Raw genomic sequence first — 21,546 nt, forward strand, 5'->3', positions numbered from 1 at the left:
ATTTTCTTTCACGAAGCTTAGATTTTCTTTGGGTTTTTTTTCCAAGTATGCTTTCCTTTAGTGACTCACACCAAGCCTTAATTGAAGACATTCATCTGTATTACTGACAGCAGCTGTGCTTGTCTGGAACTGTTGGTTCAGACTCACATCTTTCTTATTCTAGAATTGCCACAACACTGTGTCTATGACTGTATAGGCCTCCTGCCAGTCTTGAGGGCAAAAGAGTGTTTAAGTATATAGCTAAATTATGAAATCCTGACATAATCTATGTTTTACTATCAGAGGCCATTTATCAACAACGTTGACATGTAAATGACAGACCTCTGCGTTTCTGAAGACAAAATACAGTACTGTCAGAGATCTCAGGGAACTGGGGTGGGTGGGTGGATTGTAACTCTGGAAATCTGTTGCCAGTCAAGAATTGACTTTACTGGACTAGATGGGCCAGCAGTTTGACTCAGTAGAAAACAGCTCCCTGTAATCTTGAATTGTTGATTAGGCACACATTTGCAGAGCAGCATTGGGAAACTCAGTGTTCTGCCCAAATACAGTGGTGCCTTGACTTAAGAACTTAATCCGTATTGGAACGGTGGCTGTAAGTCAAAACACTCTTAAGTCAAAGCAGCATTTCCCATAGGAATGCATTGAAAACCGATTAATCCGTTCCGGCTGTTTTTTGTCCTTATGACAAAGGCATGGTTCTTAAGTCAAAGCATTACAGTAGTTCCCATAGGAACTAATGCAAAGCCGGTTAATCCGTGCTCTACCACTAGGGGAAGAAATTTGCACCAACAATCAGCAAGCATTCTTCCATCACAGAACTACTCATCACAAAAAGAGAGCATAGATGGGGGAGTAGAGACCTGCGTCTAAGCTGCATTTTAAAGCCTGCTTGAACCAACAATCAGCAAGCATTCTTCCAGCACAGATCTCCTCATCACAAAAAGAGAGCATGGGGGGGGGGGTAGAGACCTGAGTCTAAGCTGCATTTTAAAGCCTGGGGGGGCGGGTAGAGACTTTAGTCGAAGCTGCATTTTAGACCCGCAGCAGCCCAATAAACTTTTGGAACACCATTTCTGATTTTAAATGCAGATCTCCAGCAGCCAGCACAGACCCTTGCAAAAATTCCCCCCAAGCTGCAAAAACCCTGTATGTACAGTAAATATGTACAGTAAGTATGTAAAACACTGTAAGTCACACACTGGGACTGCAAAAAAAAAAACCCCACACAAACAAACAAATCCAAAAATACACATTGGAGCAAGTCCCATGTGGGCCTGGAAAAAAAACCCAACAAAACAACACAGTAATGTAACCCCCCTAGCCCAAACCTACCCTCCAAAACCCACCCAGAACAACTTTTTGAAAAGGAAAAAGTAGCACCTTACCAGTCTGAAGCCTCTGCGGAGGCTTCCCTGGCTTCCAAAGCACTAGCACCAAACCACTTCTCCTTCCTCCTCCTGCGCCGCTATGGACCCCTCCGACCCGCGCCTTCGGTAGCGCTTACTCATGAATAGACCTGCATCTTTGGCAGCACTTACTCATGAGTAGACCCCACCGCCCTGCCTCTCCTTCCTCCTCCTGCGCCCCAGCAGTAAAAAAGTTCCCTAACTGCCTGCTCTAACCGTTGGGGTGAAAGAGCTACAAAGAAGCAGCCTCTTCGCCACCAGTGGTTTGAATTTCCCACCTTTTTCCCCTGCCTTTTTTCATTTGTAAGTCAAAGCTCCATTCTTAACTCAAAGCAATATTTCACGTCCGGAGCTGTTCGTAACTCAAAATGTTTGTAGGTCAGGGCGTTTGTAAGTCAAGGCACCACTGTATTATGTATTCCAAATTATTCCAGTGGAATTTACTTACCAATAAAGATCCTTACAAATACAGCCTTCATCTAACTTCCCCATATGCAGGTTGTTGTTGCTTAGTCGTTAAGTCGTGTCCAACTCTTCGTGACCCCATGGACCAGAGCACCACAGGACTCCTGTCTTCCACTGCCTCCCAGAGTTGGGTCAAATTCATGTTGGTAGCTTCAATGACATTATCCAACCATCTTGTCCTCTGTTGTCCCCTTCTCCTTATTGTCCTCACACTTTCCCAACATCAAGGTCTTTTCCAATGAGACTTCTCTTCTCATGAGGTGGCCAAAGTATTGGAGCCTCAGCTTCAGGATCTGTCCTTCCAGTAAGCACTCAGGGTTGATTGCCTTCAAAATGGATATGTTTGTTCTCCTTGTAGTCCAGGGGACTTTCAAGAGTCTCCTCCAGCACCACAATTCAAAACCATCAATTCTTCAGCAGTCAGCCTTCTTTATAGTCCAGCTCTCACTTCCATACATCGCTTTGACTATGCAGACCTTTTTCAGCAAGATGATGTCTCTGCTTTGTAAGATGCTGTCTAGGTTTGTGATAGCTTTCTTCCCAAGAAGCAGGCATCTTTTAATTTCGTGGCTGCTGTCAACATCTGCAGTGATCATGGAGCTCAAGAAAGTAAAATCTGTCACTGCCTCCATATCTTTCCCTTCTATTTGCCAGGAGGTGATGGGACCAGTAGCCATAATCTTTGTTGTTTTTGATGTTGAACGTCAGACCATTTTTGGTGCTTTCCTCTTTCACCCTCATTAAGAGGTTTTTTAATTCCTCCTCACTTTCTGCCATCAGAGTAGTATCATCTGCATATCTGAGGTTGTTAATATTTCTTCTGGTAATCTTAATTCCAGTTTAGGATTCATCCAGTCCGGCCTTTCACATGATGCATTCTGCATGTAAGTTAAATAAGCCGGGGGACAATATATAGCCTTGTCGTACTCCTTTCCCAATTTTGAACCAATCAGTTGTTCCATATCTAGTTCTAGCTGTTGCTTCCTGACCCACATATAAATTTCTCAGGAGATAGATAAGGTGATCAGGCACTCCCATTTCTTTAAGGACTTGCTATAGTTTGCTGTGGTCCACACAGTCACAGGCTTTTACATAGTCAATGAAGCAGAAGTAGATGTTTTTCCGGAACTCTCTGGCTTTCTCCATAATCCAGAGCATGTTAGCAATTTGGTCTCTAGTTCCTCTGCCCCTTTGAAATCCATCTTGTACTTCTGGGAGTTCTCGGTCCGCATACAGCTGAAGCCTGCCTTGTAGGATTTTGAGCATAACCTTGCTAGCGTGTGAAATGAGTCTAATCGTACGGGAGTTGGAGCATTCTTTGGCACTGCCCTTCTTTGGGATTGGGATGTAGACTGCTCTTTTCCAATCCTCTGGCCACTGTTGAGTTTTCCAAACTTGCTGGTACATTGAGTGTAGCACCTTATCACGCTCCAGCTATCAACCCTGGATGACATCTTCACATCCTGCTGTCTGAGGAAGTCACACAACATCCTGAGAGACTCTTCCCATCCTGCTTACAATTTTTTGAACTGTTGCAGTCTGGCAGAAGATATAGAACACTTAAGACTCAGACCACACGTTTTCTGAATAGTTTTTATTCCAGAGCTATAATTGCACTTAATAATGAGCTTAAAGACCACCAGTAGTGAATAGTTGGACAGTGTTACTTGGTCTACGGTGTAGATATTTGTATTCTTAGTGGGGGATTTTAGTGGGTAGGGGGTGTTTGAGGATTTTTTATGTGTGGACATGTGGGTCTGGTCTCTGCGTGTCTGTATGAATTTTATTGTTTGGTGTAACGGAACCCAAGGTATGACGTCATTCCTGCATGTCAATCAGGGGATGGAGCAGGAGGGGCAGAGCCAGAATGACAGTTGGAACAGCTGGGTGAGACAGTTAGGAGTTGGAATCAGAGAGAGATAGGTTCAGAGAGAGTTAGGGACCAGAAGTTATTGAAACAGTGCTAGGGCGTAGGAGTAACAAAAAGGGTTAAGAAAAGAAATTGAAAGAATAAAACATATTGGACAAGCAGGAATGATCTCATCAGTTTATCAAGAGAAATATTGACATGATCTGATATACGTTAACACCTGATTTAACACACATGAATATATAACACAGTTACATTTGATTATACTTATGATCCTGTTCAATAATAAAAGGATGTTTATTTAAAACCCTTGTCTCCTGAAATTGTATGACCCTTTGGGGTGACAGCTCCTGAGTGTGTGGGATTTGATTTGGTATTAGTATAATACCTGGTGGCAGCGAAAAGGGCGTATTTACCTTTGTGGAGCCCAGAGGTATATAGGGCACAAAGGGGGATCGCCACATTTGGATATACCTTGTATATACTTACAATGACAATAAATTGATTTGATTGATTTGATTGATTGATTTGATGACGTAGCCCATAGCTTCTCTGAATTACTCAAGCCCCTTCACCACGACAAGGCAGAAATCCGTGAAGGGGCCATATGCAGTTATACAGATTATAGCATTTAGAAAGGTACTAAAACACTCTTTAAATGTCCATTAAATTACTACTGTATGAGAATGTCAGCTCAAATACTGCCCAATTTTTGCCATATAATGGAAAAAACACCCGTATGCATTCAATCCAAATCCAGCCTGCCATTGCAACTAGTCAAATATGTGACATAGTCCTGAAGAAACTGCTGGACGTGGAAGGAGGAGACCTAGATGACTCTGTGGTGGGCTACTCACTCACTCTTTCCCTCTCCCACTTGTAGCTTCACCTACTTTATAGGGTTGTTCTAAGGACAACAGGAGCAAACCCATGTTCATTTTCAAGAGGTGAACACCAAGCAGATGTCTTTTTTACACGGTATGTATAAAATACCCACTGAAACTGCTGCAAGCTATGCCTGCAGCAGAGACACCATGAACATTTAAATCTAGTGAATGATGTTGGCATGCACATGATAAAAATTAATGAAGAGATGAATTTTATGAATAAGAAATGCACCATTGAAATCTAACAATCATATAAATGAGCTTGTCAGCGCTCACCCATGTTTGTTCTACAAGTCAGGATCAGTAAGCGTTGAACATTGCTAGCAAAATGATATGATTATTGATCTTCACCCACTTTTGGTATTCATAATATGGTCTGCTAAGGTCCTGAGATACACTTGGGGACAGAGGACCTGCCCAGCAGACTAATTTCCTGGACTACATCTTGTAAGCAAAACGACAGCGGGGTATCAAAAGGCTGGGGGAAATATGTTCAAAAACTGAACTGTGTCTAAAACCATGCAGGCAAATTGCTGACTGGAGCCTATACTAGGAGGCAGTCAAGCTACTTGTTACCACAACTTTGTTGTCTACTACTCTGTTTCTGAGCACAAAGAGTGCTGCTTGTGAATGTTGCTTGCTATAAAACATTATCCAGTTTTGGAGTCCAGGCTATCTAAAGGACTAAGCCTGCTAGAAATGTAAGATCTTCCTAAGAGGATCTTCTGCTCTCATTACCCTCAGATATATACTGTATCTGGTCGAAACACATGAGAGAACCTTCCAAGTGGCCACTCCCAAGCTGTGGGATCAGGGAGCTTAAGCTGTTTCCTTCCACTAGCAGGCAAAGCCCTTTTTATTCAGGCAGGTTTTGTCAGCTGACTGGCTGATGAGGAAGCTGCCCCTAACAGGGGATGTTGCACTTTTTCTTTTTTACTAATCTTTAAATCAGTTTTAATTCAACTATTGCTTTAATATGACAATTTGGTCAGTGTTTTTTTATGATATAAATTCCTTTTCGCTGTATCTGTGGTTTTAAATCATGTTATCAGCTACTTGGGGCACAAGTCCTGGGAGAAAAGTTGGACTATCAAATCAAATAAACAAAATGTTGCACTTCGTCAGCAATTTGTACATGGGGGAAACACAAGCACTTATAATACTGCATTTATAAAACTTTAACTCTACATTCGAAAGAACAGAAATGTAAATGTATTTTATTAAATAAGCAATGGAACGGGAGGATGTCACATGCTTCTGTTTCAAAAGCAATGTTCCCTATTGATTTTTACTGGAAGTTCATCTTAAAAATCAATTGAACTATTTAGACCAGGATGTGAAGAGAGCTTCACTTGCCATTTCCTGACCTTAAAAGCAAAACATCAGTAGTGCACGAGGCATGCTTAGGAGTAGATAAAAATATTTGAAGCAAATGACTGTAAATATAGAGCCTTTATTGAATACAGCACAGGAACTAGATGCTTCTGTGTATGTGTTGCCAATCTGACATTTTCAAATGACAAATGCAGTGTGTTTCTGAATGCAGCTGCTCTTTTTACCTTTTCCACCTATTTTCTAGAATTTGATAGGTTTCCATGGGACCTCCTTTAGTGTAATGTTTGAACAGCCTTCTCCACCTGCTGTTTTACTGTGGCACCTTACCAGTGGAACATACACACACCCCATCTGCACTGCCCCTAAACTCTACACTGCTTGATATATATGTTTTTAAAACCAGCTATTCCCTCACCTCTCTGGACAAATATTCAAAACTGCTCACTGAACAGTAACCCTGAGACATGTGCAAGATCATCTGAAGCAACCCCACATCAAATTTAGCCATGCAAAATCCTTCAAGTAACAGAAATTCTCACCCTGGATTTCTCTATGGCATGCTAAGCTAAGTTAGAACCAGGCCACAACGTTTTATTACCTGGAGCAGAACAGCGAACGCAATCCCACTCCCACGCATTGCAACATCAAGGTACATAATATCTGAGCAACAACATTCACTTTTGTTCCTGAGGCAAACATTCCCACAAGCACTTCTTCCCCTCTACTAAGTAGTAAAAATACCCATATATTAAGTAACTAAAATTTTGTTGTCGTTTCCCGCACCCGAGCTGGAAAGCTGCCTGAGATGGCCATCTTAGTCCGCCTAAATGATTGGCCTGCCCGGCCATAAGGGCACCTTCAAAGAGATGTCTTCCAAGGTGAAATAATTCTCCACAGAACTATACTACAGAGCCTGATTAAATGTTTACAGTAGCTGTCAGATGATCTAACCCTCAATACGATCATGCTGTTCACTGTGCATACATCTGTGCTTTGGGTTCTGTTAGTTGTGGCTGGTATCTCTTGCGTCTTTCATGGGTAACACTGTCCTTTCTTTGGCAGTTCCCCTTTTTGAGCAAGAAGACATAAACTGCACTTGCAGGAAAGAAAAGATAAATTGATCAGGTGCAAATGCTGCTAATGTTATCTATCATGTGCTTCCGGCAACATTAGACAGCTACCCTATGGCTGTTTCACAATGGATGGTGAGCCCTCTGTTCACATACCACTTGCTAGTTTCACCACCATGCCCAAATATGCAGAAATAATTTGCTCATACATACTCATATTTATACAACTATTCATATTTCACAACACAAATCTTACCAGAAATCAGTCTAATTTCTTACCTTTTCTCTTCAAATAAGCTACTGTGTCTTTCATTACTGGAGGGATTAATTCACCTTGATTTTTAGCTTTGAGGCTGCTTGAGAGAAAAAAGTATAGCTCTGAGCAAGATTTAAATAAGACATAGAATGTCACAGCATAACAAGCTCATATAACAAGTGTGTTCATGAACTGATTGCTGCACTTCTGTGTACAGAAATTTTTAGTACCTCCAAACACTGTTTTAAAACAAAATTTATTTGTACACTCAGGTATAGCTCAGTGTGGTGTTCACCCTTATTATATTAAATAGGTCATGCATTATTCATGTTTTCTGCTGGTGTGGTTGAGAGGTGGTGCCACTAGAGAGGTTAAAAGGTGGAGCCAGAGAGGAAGAGTAGAGTTAGAGTTAGAGAGAGAGAGAGAGAGATGGGAGATCTGAGGTGTGATTAGTCTGAGAAGTGAATAGTAACTTGTGAGATTTAAATAGAAGATTGATGCTTGATGAACCTGAAGTAAATACTTATGAATTATTAAAGAAACATCTGTAATTAATAAACCTGGTTTAAGAAAAAGTGAAAACTGAATGGACCTTCGTCTTTCCTAAGTAAAGTATGTTGATAAAGAAATCAACTGGTGGCAGCGTGTGAAAAGGTGTTTGGTTTGCCTTCATGTGCTCTGTGTTTGGAAGAGAAACAAGGGCCATGAGGGGCAAACGTCACACTTAGCATATAAGCAGGAATCATGTGACAGCTTGCAGACAATATCTCAACCTCAGGTGTGTGCAAAGCCCTCAGTAGGCACGGGTATATCTGCTAATTCTGGATTCCAAAGAGACCCAGAAGCCCAATCTGTCAAGAAAGAAACTTTTACCTCTTAGGTGCTACCCTTGAGCACATGGTGTCAGAGTCCACCAGCTGCAAAGGCTTCCCATCATCATGCTGACACAGACATGAACAGGAAAGAGAAGGTCTGGCCTAAACCAAATAACAAGCACCATTTCCTGTTCTCAAACAAAATCAAAGATGAGAAGTCAAAAATGTTCTATCCATTTCAGACAGATTTTGTCCCGTCACCTTGGCATTCCACAGTCAGGCTTCTATTAACAGCAAAGACCATGTGCAATGTGGCCTTGCTCTGTATTATTAGTTAAAGTGTGTCAAAAATAGACACAGAAAAAAGGGTCTATTGAACATTTTACTAGAGTTCTGCATCAAAAAACACCCAAACCAACGGAGATTTTTTTTAATCATACAGATTTTATCTTTCAGCACTTGGCTTCTTTAAAACCACTTTGAATGTATAATTAAAAGGAAACCATTCCATTTATTTTTCTCAAATGGAAGTACAGCATTAAATATATTAATGCTCTGAAGGAGACTTATAAAATAAGATCCCATTAATTTATTTTTAATGCTCCCTATCACAATCTTTGAAAGTACTACAAAGTTTTATGAGCCTTTTATTGTTTTTGCCCCCACCTCATGGATATAGTAAATCACATACTAGTGAGTTGCCACTATCATACAACTATCAAGACAGGTGATAGTGTCACCTCTTTCAGTCTGACAAAGGAGAACCATGTCCTATGCTCTTGTTGTCTGTCCTCTGTCCACCATAACATTGTGGCACTTCCTCTACAATGCCAGCAACAGGACTGCAGAGAAAAGAACAACAGGAGCACTGAAATGGTAAAAAGGAAATGGGATCTAAATCTGACATAGGATGATTATGTAGTAGTTGCTGTAATTTGTATAAACACTATTTTAGAACATGATAGGCAAAAGGCAGCTAATGGGCACATGTGTCCCTGCCTCAGGGTCTTCCTCCAGAGGTCTCCCAACTTCCTTCTGGTGCCCCCTTTGACAAAAACTGTCTCTTATGTTGGCCAAAATAAAGTTATTTTGTATCCTCAAAAATCTTCAGGAGCAGAGGTTTTACAGCTAAGAGCCCCCTCCCTATTTCCACAAAAAACAGATAATAAAACAACACTGGAAGTGGCTATTCCAGTTTTGATTCTTCTCCCTTTTGGGGGTTTTTCAAGGTGGGTGGGGCCTAGAAAATTGGCCCTCGAGGTGCAAAGGGACAGAAAATTGGTCCCTGAACTTGCCCATCCCTACCTTAGAATAATTTCATGCCTTGAAAGCTAGCCAAGGACACAACTGTTCTACCATGTTGGTCAATGCGACAACAAAGTTCAATGTGAGATCAGCATCTTTGGGTACTTAGGATAGACCTTGTCTCATGTAATTTGGATTTCATTTACCAGAATCCTTAAGTCATGCTGCCCAGGTCTTTTTGATGTTTAACTCTAAAACATTTGGAGGACAAAAGGGCACACCTATGTGTATTTCTCCACCTGTCATCCCTTTCTTATGTACTATGTCTGATGCCTCTGTAGAATTAGAGCACTCACCCAGATGATTTGTTCCACTGGATTATTATGTGTCATCAAGATGATTTTGACTAAGGAGAATCCTAGTAGTTCTGGGGGTATGTGAGTGATTCAAGGAGAGTTTACCATTGCCATTCCCCCCTCCCCCAGGTGAGTTTCTATGGTTAAGTGGGCATTTGAACCCAAGTCTGCTGAATCTTGGGAAAACACTCCATCTGCTACACTGCAATGGCTCTCTAATGGAACATTTGGTGAATATGAAATTGCTCCAAGATCTTCACAAACTTGTTCCATGGCACCTAGGTTTTAGATAATGTTACTATAAGTGGTAGAAAATTCCTGCTAGGATCAGTCTGAAACATATCTTATTGAACTCTCTGAGCCCTCTGGAAGACAAAGGCCCAGTTTGTATCTAGCTGGAGTCAGTTTGAAATCTGGCAAATTTATCTAGTTACTCCAGATTAGCTTTGGTCTACCCAACAAGATGTACTAGCCTAATTTTACCAAATGAGTTTGCCTCATACACAATGTATGCATAATTTCTCATTCCTATATTTTATGATCATTAAGCCTCATCACACTCTACATCAAAGAAAGGCAAAGTTCTTTTCTGGTAAGTAGAAGAAATGTCATCTTAAATTATCTGCCCATCACTGCATGAGAAAGCAGCAGATGCTATAAGCACAAACGTTCCAATTATCCAGGTTCCAAAAGAACTGCTTTCTCTGTCGGTACAGTATCCAACATGTCTTGCATTTTCACAAGTTACTCTGATTGTTACCTGGATCAATGTAGGTATCCTGGTGGCCTAATGCTGTTACTGGATTGCGACTCCAATCAGCCCTGGAAAACAATTGTTATACAAAAGACATGGCCTACTAGGGATGGGCCATTCATTTTATCTTTGGGGTTATTGTTGTTTCTACAGAATTCTGGGAGTTCCAGCCCATAGATGCACATCTAGAGATACCTATGTTTCTGTAGTAATTGAAACCATAGAAGATGATAGAGAGAGTGAGAAAAGCAAAGGGAAACAAGAGGGAGAAGGTCTGACAGTTACTAAAGAGGCGGGAGAAGTTGAATCTAAAGAAAAGGCAGGAAAGATAGTGATTTGTTTGATAGAAGAGGGTAACGGGAAAGATGGGGTGGAGCAAAAGCTGACAGTATGGGAAGAGGATATAAATGAAAAGGATGTGCATTGGTTCAAGTCAGTCGTAGCAGATTATGAGAGAAAGAGGATAGAAGCACAGAGAAGGGAAATTGAGAATATAAGAACCCAGGGACTTCTAAAGGATTTCCCAAACCTAAAGGTAGGGGGGCTCCTGCCGGAGCCTAAGCCAAAGGAGACGAAACTGACACAATTTGTGACTAAAGAATGGACTTTGATTGTGGCGTCACAAGAGCTTGAATTGCAAAGGGAAGCTATGATTGTTCATAAGCAGTTCTACGACCGTCCCGACGAAAGAGGCTGGATTCGCTACGCATGCTGTGGGATGATCTGCACCCTGAGAAGTACTTCTCCCCGGAGGCCAAATTACAGGGAATGGCGTGGGAGAATTCACTGCTGAGTCCATGGGACTATGGGAAACGTTTTGGTTCTGTTAGTTGTGGCTTGTTGCCCAAGTTGAAACTCTTTGATCCCATAAGTAACGTGCTGGAGGAAGTAAGTGATAATAAAAATGACAGTTTAAAAGTTATCAAGACATCTCCTTTCTTATTTCCCATGGAAACAGAAGAGTCGCCCAGGGAGAGTAAAGAACCCAATCACAAGAGTAAAAAACAAACAAACAAACAAAAATCATGCACAAATAGCATATCATTATTGCCTACCAATCATCTAGATAGGTGTTCTGGATTCTTCCTGGAAATACAAACAACTTGCAACATCATATTCTCACAACTAGAGCTGTTTTAAATTAGAGATGTGAAATACATTTGATAAAGTCTTCCTTTTTGTTTGTTCAGGCTGTTTTGACTTGATAAGTAATATTTTTTCTTGTAAAGGTGCCCTTATGCAGAGAAGAAATTGAACAATGTCTGACTGTTGACAGGAGATACAAACCTTTTCCACCGCTTCTAATCCTTAAAAAAGTATATAGCACCCATTATATTTGCCAAGTTGCATTATTAGGGTTAAAACAGTATTTTCCACAAAAATTCTTTCTGAAGAGAGCAACATAGTACCTTGCCTTCTTGCAGGGAGAGAAGAATAATTGGGCACTTCTTCACCATCAACTGTGAGGAAGGATTTACACCCCAAAATGTCATGAAGATAGGAGCACATAAAGAAGAGTAGCTGGGGACAATGGGAGCTCCACATCTCAAGTACACCAGCGCCACATCAAAATATTCTGTATAATCTTTAGCAAAATGGTAAAAGAAGCCATAGAACGTACTATTGCAGGCTGACTCCAAATTGCTGAGTTGGGAGAGGAGGTCTTGGTGGAGGAAGCTTCACTGGCCTGGGCCGCTTTTCCTTGCATTTTGTTTGAAGATTTTCATCATGCCTGTTGGGGAGGAGATAGGTTTGATACTGAAGAAGTATTGATCCATGTTTCTTTCAGAGAAATTCAGAAAGAAATATGAATGAGTTCCAAAAAAGAGTCAAATCAGATCAAAAGCTTAATGACAGTGACATGCAAGTATGGTATATTATATAGGTATAATATAATACAATAATTTCCAATCTTTGCTCCCCCCCCCCCAATTGCTTTGGACTTCAAAGTTCAGAAACCTCAGACCACGCGTCAAATACTAAGGGAACATGGGACCTTTGATCCAAATAAAACAAAGCAAAAGCTGGAGAGACAAAAGTTTCTCACTCCTAGTATATAATACATACCAAATGTGAATATCCCCCACTGCTGGTGTTAAAAGCTACCAAAAAACAAAAACAAAACAAAACAAAAAACAAAAAAAGTGACCAGTACTACCCAATGCTGCCACAGAATGTGCAATCCCATGGAAGTTGTGACTGCTAATCCTAAAACTCTTCTACTCTACCTTCTGACATTAGACCATGTAGATTGAAGGAAGGTTAATGAAAGGCTTCCATTTCCCATAACACAGTGCTACATTTTCCTATGTACCTACCATCCAACCATGCTGTAACACTAAGGGCGATGAGAACCCAAACCACAAGCTGCTATTTATTAACTACTGTACAAAGGCACCTATAAGGTTTTGATTATTACATTTTTATGCAATGCTGTACAAAAATCCAGAAGTCAACATTAACGTTCCTAATGAAATGCTCAGAAACGTGCTTATAAAACATTGATGAAGCCCACTTTCTGTCAGCAGATTGAAGCACTTCTTTGTAAACCACTGCCAGAAGAAGCACTTTATATCTACTTCCCTTAACTGCAGATGCATACAGTTTAGAAAAAATTAACAATAGCTGCAAATGGAACTGCTTTTGGAACATTCAGCTATTAATATATTAAGAGCCTTTTTGTAGAGACATAAACATTACATAAAAAGCACTGGCAATATGTCGTTAACACATACTAGTCTACAGAGTACTAAAAAACCAAAAATGCATTCTTAATTATAGAATTTTTTTTAAAAAGCATCCGACTAGTTCTAACTCTAATGCGTTAATCCACACTTGTGTGGAGCAGCCTCGGAACTTTCTAGCTCAAGCACATGGTGCTGGGACCTCCCCCACGCTGGCTATAACTCTGCCCCCGGCACCGGTTGCCTCAGGTCCGTGGAACTGTCCGCCACTGCACAGCATGCAATGGCACACGTGACGGACAGCGGGGAGGAAGGGTGGGGAGTGTGAATTCACAGATGACCACTTGAAGAAACAGAGTTACAGGTAGGTAACCTCTTTTTCTTCTTCATGGTCTCTGAATGCACACTAATGGGTGACTAGCAAGCTCACTTACCTGGAGGAGGGATGTCATGATACTGCAGAAGCCAGGACAGCTCAACCCACCACAGCCTCAGCTTTAGTATCTAGGCAGTAGTGGGAGACAAAGGTTGACAGAGTGGCCCATGTGGCAGCTTGGCAGATGTCTGCAATGTCAAACCCACAGAGAAAGACCGTCGAGGACGCTACAGCTTTTGTAGAGTGAGCTCTGACTGGGCCTGGAAGAGGAGTGTCAGCCAAATTATAGGCAAAGCGGATGGTCTGCACAATCCATCTAGAGATGGTCTGAGAGGAAGCTGGTATCCCCATAGAGGGGCCAGCAAAGGTGACAAAGAGTCATTGGTTAAGGGTGCTTTAAGAGGCAATCCGTATCAGTAACATACATCTTATACAGATTCTCAACCCTCCTCAGAATCTGATAGGAGGTGGAAGGCTTAATCCATGACTCTCTCATGAGTTCAGAGAGGGAGGGTATGAATCCAAGGCACACTGGAGGAGTTTGTTATTGAGGGATGTCCTCATACACCTTATCTGTCTTTTTGACTGCAGGCACCTCGACTTCAAGCTTGAGGACTTTCACTATTCAGTGAATGAGGTGGGAATAGGAGGAGTAGACCTCTGATGGCAACGGGGGATGGGTGTCTGCCACGTCCAACACAAGAGAAGGAATGTTTGTCGGCAAGTCCTCCTCTCCCTCTGACACATGTGAGTTGGAGTCCCAATCGTTAGAGGGGGAATTAGGTGCCTCCTCTATTGGAACTGGGGGTAAGTCTTCTCCAGCTCGAGGTCGAGCTAATCTTGCCTTGGGTCCAACTGCAGGATAATCATAGCCTGCACGGCTGACTTCCTGGTCAGATGCTAGCCAAGATCATTTGGGACCTTCGATGGCAGCAGAGGTTGGCGGCAAGTGCCTCTTGCAAGGCCGAGAAGGAGGCAGGGGAAAATAGCCTTCTTCAGCCTCAGGTGTGATCTCACACCATCCGCAATAGTGAGGTGGAGTCGGCAAGGAGGGCTTAGCATAAGGCTCATAGTGCCAATATCGACGGTAAGGGTCATATTGATAAGAGTCCTGGATGAAAAGGTAGGTCCTGTTCGAAGTCCTCCGCCCCATACATCGGTGGGTAGTCAATACTATGCTATTGGCTTCATCAAGCAGGGAACCCCCTTGGCTTCACTGCCAGCTATACGGATCCAGTTGCTTAGGCAGCTCCAGATGTCGAGATTTATGGATTTTCTTACGAGGAACCTCAGTCGGAGCCGGCGGCGAGGCCACAAGTTGCTGCGTTAACAAGCCCAACGAAGAACGTGGGCTAGCCTGTGCCAAATCAACAACCTCCAGAGAGGTGTTACCCCAGTCAGGAATATCACTGACAGAAGGGGATGGCGGCGGCAGCTGTAGAAGTACATCTTCCTCCCCCGAGGGTACACTCAGGCTCTCCGAATGTTGCCGGGATATCTCCGGCCTTGGTGTCGATGCTTCTGCAGTTTTAGCAGGCTTTGGGGGTTTCTTTTTCTTTTTCAAACTCAATGTCAAAGATTGCATTGGTGTTGATGCTGTGGCCGTTGACCTCGAACTCGAGGGTGATTTTGGTTTAGGTGCCATTTTCACTGCCTTTTGAGCTGCAACTTTGGGCAAAGCTGCCAGAGATGATTGCAGAGTCCTGGGAGAATCCATAGAGGCACTTTGAAATAGTGAAAGGGACTTTTCCCAAAGAAAGGACTTGAGTTGTTGGAGAGCCGGCTTAGTAAATTTCTTACAAAGGTTGCACTGGTTGGCTGATGTTCTTCTCCGAGACAAAATAAACAACGGGAGTGCCCATTGGAGAGGGGAATCTTGTTTGAGCAGACCTCGCACCTCTTGAAGAGGCCCAGCAAGGCCACAAATTCAAAGTAAAGAACAGGGCGGTCCAGGATCAAGCCAGGGAGGTCCAAGAAAATAGAGGGAAAGGTAACTTTGTTTGATTTATTGAGCGCACAAAGTTCCAAACGAAGCTGCAACAGCAGCGCTCGAAAAGGAACTGAGGCAACCGGTGCCAGGGGCAGAATTATAGCCAGCGTGGGGGAGGTCCCGGCACCATGTGCTCGAGCTAGAAAGTTCCGAGTCTGCTCCACACAAGCGTGGATTAACCCATTAATGTGCATTCACAAAGACCATGAAGAAGAACTCTGGGTTCATATTTCTGTTCAGATAAGGAAACTCAACTAGGGGTGTGGAACTTCTTAACTATCATTTACCTTGAAAGCCCTATTAAAGTAACTATAATTTGGTTCCAACATGATGGCACATAAAAACAAGGGACTTGTTTTGAGCTCATGATCAACACTATGTATGCAGAAAAAGTGCATTTTCTCACCCCACCAAACTGGATCAGACTGCATATTTCAATTTTTCTTTGATGCAGAATTTGGATTGCAGAATTTTCTCAAGCCTGGATTAACTACAGCTTTAACAATATATTTGGCAGGAAAACACCTCATTTAAGCAGCTTGCAATATATGAAACCTAGGAGAGTGGTCCATATATATACTGTTTTGATGCTGATATTGTAGCCTCTGCAAGTACTCATTTACTTTTACCGGTGGTTAAAATTCAAACACTAGGCCATTATTAGAGCAGACAACGCAACAAATGTAGCCAAATACAAATCAAGCACACTGGGATTTTAATTGACTAGAAATCTGGTGTAGTAGTTGTTGTGGGTTTTTCGGGCTCTTTGGCCATGTTCTGAAGGTTGTCCTTTCTAAGGTTTCTCCAGTCTCTGTGGTCGGCATCTTCAGAGGACAGCATTCTGTGCTCTGGTGCAGTTTGTTTGGGAGCTGAGATGCCGGCCACAGAGACTGGTGAAACGTTAGGAAGAACTACCTTCAGAACATGGCCAAAGAGCCCGAAAAACCCACAACAACCATTAGATCCTGGCCGTGAAAGCCTTCACGAATACATTAAATCTGGTGTAATATTTTTTTTTAAAAGATTCAATAAATAAATAAATAAATAAAAAGAAAACACGTTAATTTATGATCACCTATGAACTACTGCAAGAATTAATTTCAATGCCTCACATACCGGATAACTTCTTCAGGGATGTTAAGCTGGTCATATTTAAGATGGGCTCTCAAGTCACTTAAATAATTCAGATAAACGACCTTCTTCCCAAACTTGTGGCTAAAAATACATGGAAATTTATACAAAAATTAACAGTTTGAGAATATATCTTGAAAAGTTTTCTTCATATTACATAATCTAAGTATCAATATGGCATAAAATTGGAAAATGGTTGAAGTAGCTGTGACACTGAATCCCTTTATTTTCATGAGATAAAACTCAAACCATCCATTAAGTCAAATCTGAATAAAAATGACTACATTCCCTTTGAATGCAGCTGTTATTTGCATACCTCTGGACACCAACTCCACAATTCTAATGCAGCATTAAACAATACAGTGTAATCTTTTAAAAAATTGTGTCCATAGTTAGCTCTCCCACATCACTTCTAAAGCTAAATTGGTGACAAAGCAATTTGTGTCTTGTTTTGTACAAAATATTAAACCACAGGATAACAGGTCTGATCAGCCCAATTCATCATTCCTACAAGAGAATACAAACTGCCTTCCTGCTGTTTGTTCCCTTCTTTCTTTGATGATGTATGTACTGTATATAAGATTGATATGGTCAGGGTGAATTATGTGTTTCTTTCCTATATAAACACTACCTCGACTCCGGGAGGCAACTCTTGAGTTGACAGAAATAACATTATTCACACTCCCCCATACCTCTAGTTGTCCAGCCAGACATTGTTAGACATTATTATCGAGAGCATACTACTCAGTTTGACCATGCACTAAAAAACAAAGTTGTACACAACTCATTCTTCCCTCTCCCACGTCGGAAGACTCTCATTCAGTATTCACTACGGATGAACTTAAGTCATTGTGTTGGGGGTGAAACATTTAGCAAGTGTCAAAAAGCCTCCCTTTTTGAAATTTTCAGCACAGTCTGAGGAACTACTGATGTATTTGATTTCACTGCCTTTTCCTACTCTCCACTTCCAAATTCATTTAGCTTAATTTGTATATAGTGACTCCATTACATAGCCTATTCTGATTGGCCAAAGAGTTAGAGCCTTTGTCCCTCATGTGATTTAATCCAGGGGATGTAACAGGGAAAGTAGCACTGAAGGGGGAGCAAATGGGGAAACAATGTTATCAGAAAAGACTGTGGGGGGCGGGAATTGAATATTAACATAGTGTGTATTTTGGGAAAATATTTATGCCCCTACGTTTGAAATGCTCAGATGGGGGAAAATGAAAATACATTACAAAGCTCTACTATTTAATATACATTGCCCTGCCCCCCTTGTGATACATAAGCACTAATTTCACTTTCTTAATTCAGAGTAAAAAAATATATTTTAAAACCTTACTCATGGGTCTCTTGGCTGCATCGGCCATAAGTTACCAGGAAAACGTGACTACATAAATCGAAGCAAATACTACCTTGAACCAGAATAGATAGAGATTAAGATAAAAACAGAATCTGAACATTATTCCCCATTTTTGCAGTTTAAATCTGATAGGACAATCTCATTATGCTCAGAGTAGCACCTCCAAACCGAACTATATATACACACGCTCCCTCTAGTGGACAATAGCATGAATTAAAGAAAAATCTATTCCTTATTTAAAAGGAACTGATTAACCAAAATAGCTAGTTTCTGCTAGAAAGAAAACAACTTTATCAAATGAACACACCTGATCATCATTGTGTACAAACTTACATAGGCCTTCTGGCATATTCTTCTGTAATACATTAAGCATTTATGGCAGCTAAATAACAAATTCAAAAAAATTAGATTGTGTTACTACAAAAGCAGTGCTTTTGAGAACTTAATTAGGGATGTGCACTACCTTCAAACAAATTTGTAAATTATGAACAAAATCAGAGTATTTGTGCATTCTGGAAGCAGTCATGGTTTGAAGCAAAGAGCCAGATGCACTAATGGGGAAGAGCAGCATTAGATCCCCATTCACACACATTGATTTTAAAAAAGGGGGTAAAGAAAGGAAAATCAAGTAACACAAAGGAGAGGAGGCTCTTTGCTTCAACAATTAACTTCCCAGGTCTGTTTTTGGTAGACAATCATTCATTAGTTCATCAAAGTTCTATGGCCACAGCTCCACTAATTTCAAATCCACATGACAGGGAAGAAGAGAAGAGAAGAGAAAGGTTGGAAACAGGCTTCCTGAACTGCCTCTTCAAAGAGGACTAAAAGACAACCATCCTTGTTGCCCCTATAAAGTCTCTCCCTGCTTCTTCCCTTCCCAATGGTTGCCTCTGAAAGTCAACTGGGGCTTTCTTCTGGTGTTGAAAAAAAATCCCCAAAAGAAATAAAAACAATACAGAATCCCCAGCTCCATGGACCACTGCTGGTGCTCTTCTGTCCAACCTGCACCATTCAATCTATGACCTGACCTTGGCGTTTTTATTTTCCCGTTCAATTGAATCATCATGTCCCTGTTAGAGGAGTTCTCCAGTGAGGACAAACCTAACCCAGCAAAGAAGAATTGTACAGTCCTGCAGAACTTGCACCCTCAGAGAGAAAGGAGTCTGAACCTGTGAATGACAAAAGTGCAGCCACTAAGGATAGAGGGGATCACAGCCCAGCCCATGGGAATGAGGAAAACTGAGGGCTTGAGCCTGGATTGAAGCACCAAGGTGGAGTGCTCAGCTGTGGCAGAAGACTCCTTGGGAGAAAGAACCTCTTCAAGAGTCAGGGATCTCCTCAGGAATTGGGTTTTCCTTCCAGGGAGACCCAGGGGCCAAATCTTGTCACTGGCTTCTTCCCCTTGCTGCCCAAACATTTGCAGTTGACTGCTAGGTAGAACTTCACCAAGGTAGCTATAAAAGAACCTCAGCTGAGACTTCAAGCAACTGGAGGCAACATGTCCTCTCGTTCTTATACCTCTTTCCTGTGTGTCTGGACTCCTACTTCAGATTTCTGATTCTTGGACTATTTGGACTATGCTTTTGTCTCTTACTTCTGGGTTGTAGTAGCTATTGATCTAGCTTTGACATTTGGACTGATATTGGACTGCCACTCTGGATCTCCCTGCCCTGCTTGTTTGTTTCGGTGAGCCTTTCAGTGCCCGACCCCACTGCCTTGCCCTTTCCCTGGTGTGTGACTTCTCTGGCTGGGACAAACACCTGTACACTATTGTGGAACTGCACAAACACTGGGTCGGAGTATCATGAAAAGAGCACACGGTGGACTGGCCCTGATCAGTTTGCCCTTTATTCAGGCCCGGAGCAGGGCAGGGGCCCATGCATATCTCTTTACAACACAGAAAATTTACTGTTTGCCTGAGGAGGAATTTCTGTTATGAGAAAACTGCTTCCCTAACAGTGACACATACCAAAGATGTCACAAGGTATTTCCTAGTTTCACTTATCTTTTTCATATGCAACAGGATAAGAACTTTTTGCCTATCTCCCTGACATTAAGACTGGGCAGGATGAAAACATTCTGTTAATAACTACTGTTGCAAATGGTGTCCAACCGTCAAGAATTTCCTAATTCTTTGAGCCTGTCCCACTTAAAGCAGAAGAAAAGAGGTGTTTCCTAATTTTTAGGCACATGAGGTTCCAGAAGCTAAGAATTTACTACACAGCTGAAAACTAATGATTCTTCTTTTAGCCTCAGTTGTACAAAAGAGGTAACGATGTCTTACTTTTCAAGACTGTTTCTGAGATAAAGTATCCAAAGAGCTATAAAAACAATATGAAATGTTAAACTCCCCAGCAATACTGGAGTGTGTGCATCCTATTTCTCTATGGTTTCCTTCTGGAAGGTGCTGTCATCACAAGGAGAAAAGCAAAAGGAAATCCTAAAATATATGGGAAACTTTCCATATATTCCACCCAGGTAAAACTGTATACAAATATGAATGCTTTAGGCATGCAGTTAGAACAAATCTATCAATATGAAAGGTAGTAGGCTTATTCTAAGGTGTGAGAAGGAAACATGAGTTTGTTTGCTCAGGGAAGCCACTGTGTCTGCACACACTGAAAACCAATAGTGAGCTCTAAAGTGTGTGAGCCCATAGGAATTAGGGATGTTTTTCTATCCCTCTGCTGTTGCCATGCTGAGAATTGGACGTATACCATAGACTAAGCTGAGGGCCAGGCACTTGCAGTAACTGATACTACTGGAATCCAAAAAAAGGAATCAATACTTCCTATTGACACTAATAGGACAACAGTTCAGCATGGAAACCCCACCACGTGATCAACCAGCCCAGCACACAGCCTCATTCAAAATACTGATGCCAAAAGTGTGAAAGTTAATAGAGTAATCAATTTAATTCTATTTACACAGCATTTTAGGATGTTCAGAAGACTTCACAGTCTTTACTTGGATAGTCTTTTCAATATTCCCTGTAAGTTTAGTATCACTATTCTTATGCTCCTGATGGAATCTGAGGATAATAGAACAGTGCCCGAACTACACTGAGCCAGTGGGCTATGCCAGATATGAGATTCAAGTCAGAGATTCCCCGAACTACATAACAGCATTAGACAGGCACATCTGCTTGATACCACTTTATCTGTTGTGGCTTAATCCTATGCAACCCTGGGATCTAGAATCCGGTGAGGTATTTAGAATTATCTGCTAGAGAGTTCTAATGCACTTCCCCAAAGTAAAACACAAAATCCAGAGTCCCAAACTAGAACTATAGATCTCAGGATCCCTTAGGATGGATCCATACCAGTTAAAGTGGCATCTAACTGATGTAATTGTATAATGCAGACACACCTTTAGTCTCCTAGCCAAAGTGTTACATCAGGTCTCAGTGTTACTCAATGTTAGTATGGTCTCTGCTCTGAGGGTTTTTGTTCTATGACTGCAATCCCAATAAAAATTCCAAGAGAATAATTCCCTATCGAACTGGCACAAATGTGCTCCTACACAAACATGGTTAGGACT

The 21,546-nt window shown here is 41.6% G+C and overlaps 1 protein-coding gene across 8 annotated transcripts in view; it reads right to left on the bottom strand.

Annotated features, from left to right (window-relative positions):
- Positions 1 to 21,546, bottom strand: part of ARHGAP8 (Rho GTPase activating protein 8) — a 119,711-nt gene that overhangs the window by 75,949 nt on the left and 22,216 nt on the right. For 6 of the 8 annotated variants that reach the window (XM_078394188.1, XM_073000873.2, XM_078394186.1 and 3 more), the window contains 3 exons: positions 16,629 to 16,727; positions 12,084 to 12,194; positions 7,316 to 7,392 (listed from right to left, as the gene is read on the bottom strand). In XM_078394188.1, the coding sequence (XP_078250314.1) occupies positions 7,316 to 7,392; positions 12,084 to 12,194; positions 16,629 to 16,727 (287 nt within the window). The remainder of the gene's footprint in view (positions 1 to 7,315; positions 7,393 to 12,083; positions 12,195 to 16,628; positions 16,728 to 21,546) is intronic. The other 2 variants (XM_078394189.1, XM_073000872.2) reach the window with 1 other exon arrangement.

The sequence above is a fragment of the Pogona vitticeps genome, chromosome 5 (genome assembly GCF_051106095.1).
Source record: "Pogona vitticeps strain Pit_001003342236 chromosome 5, PviZW2.1, whole genome shotgun sequence".
In the NCBI taxonomy this organism is placed as follows: Eukaryota; Metazoa; Chordata; class Lepidosauria; order Squamata; family Agamidae; genus Pogona; species Pogona vitticeps.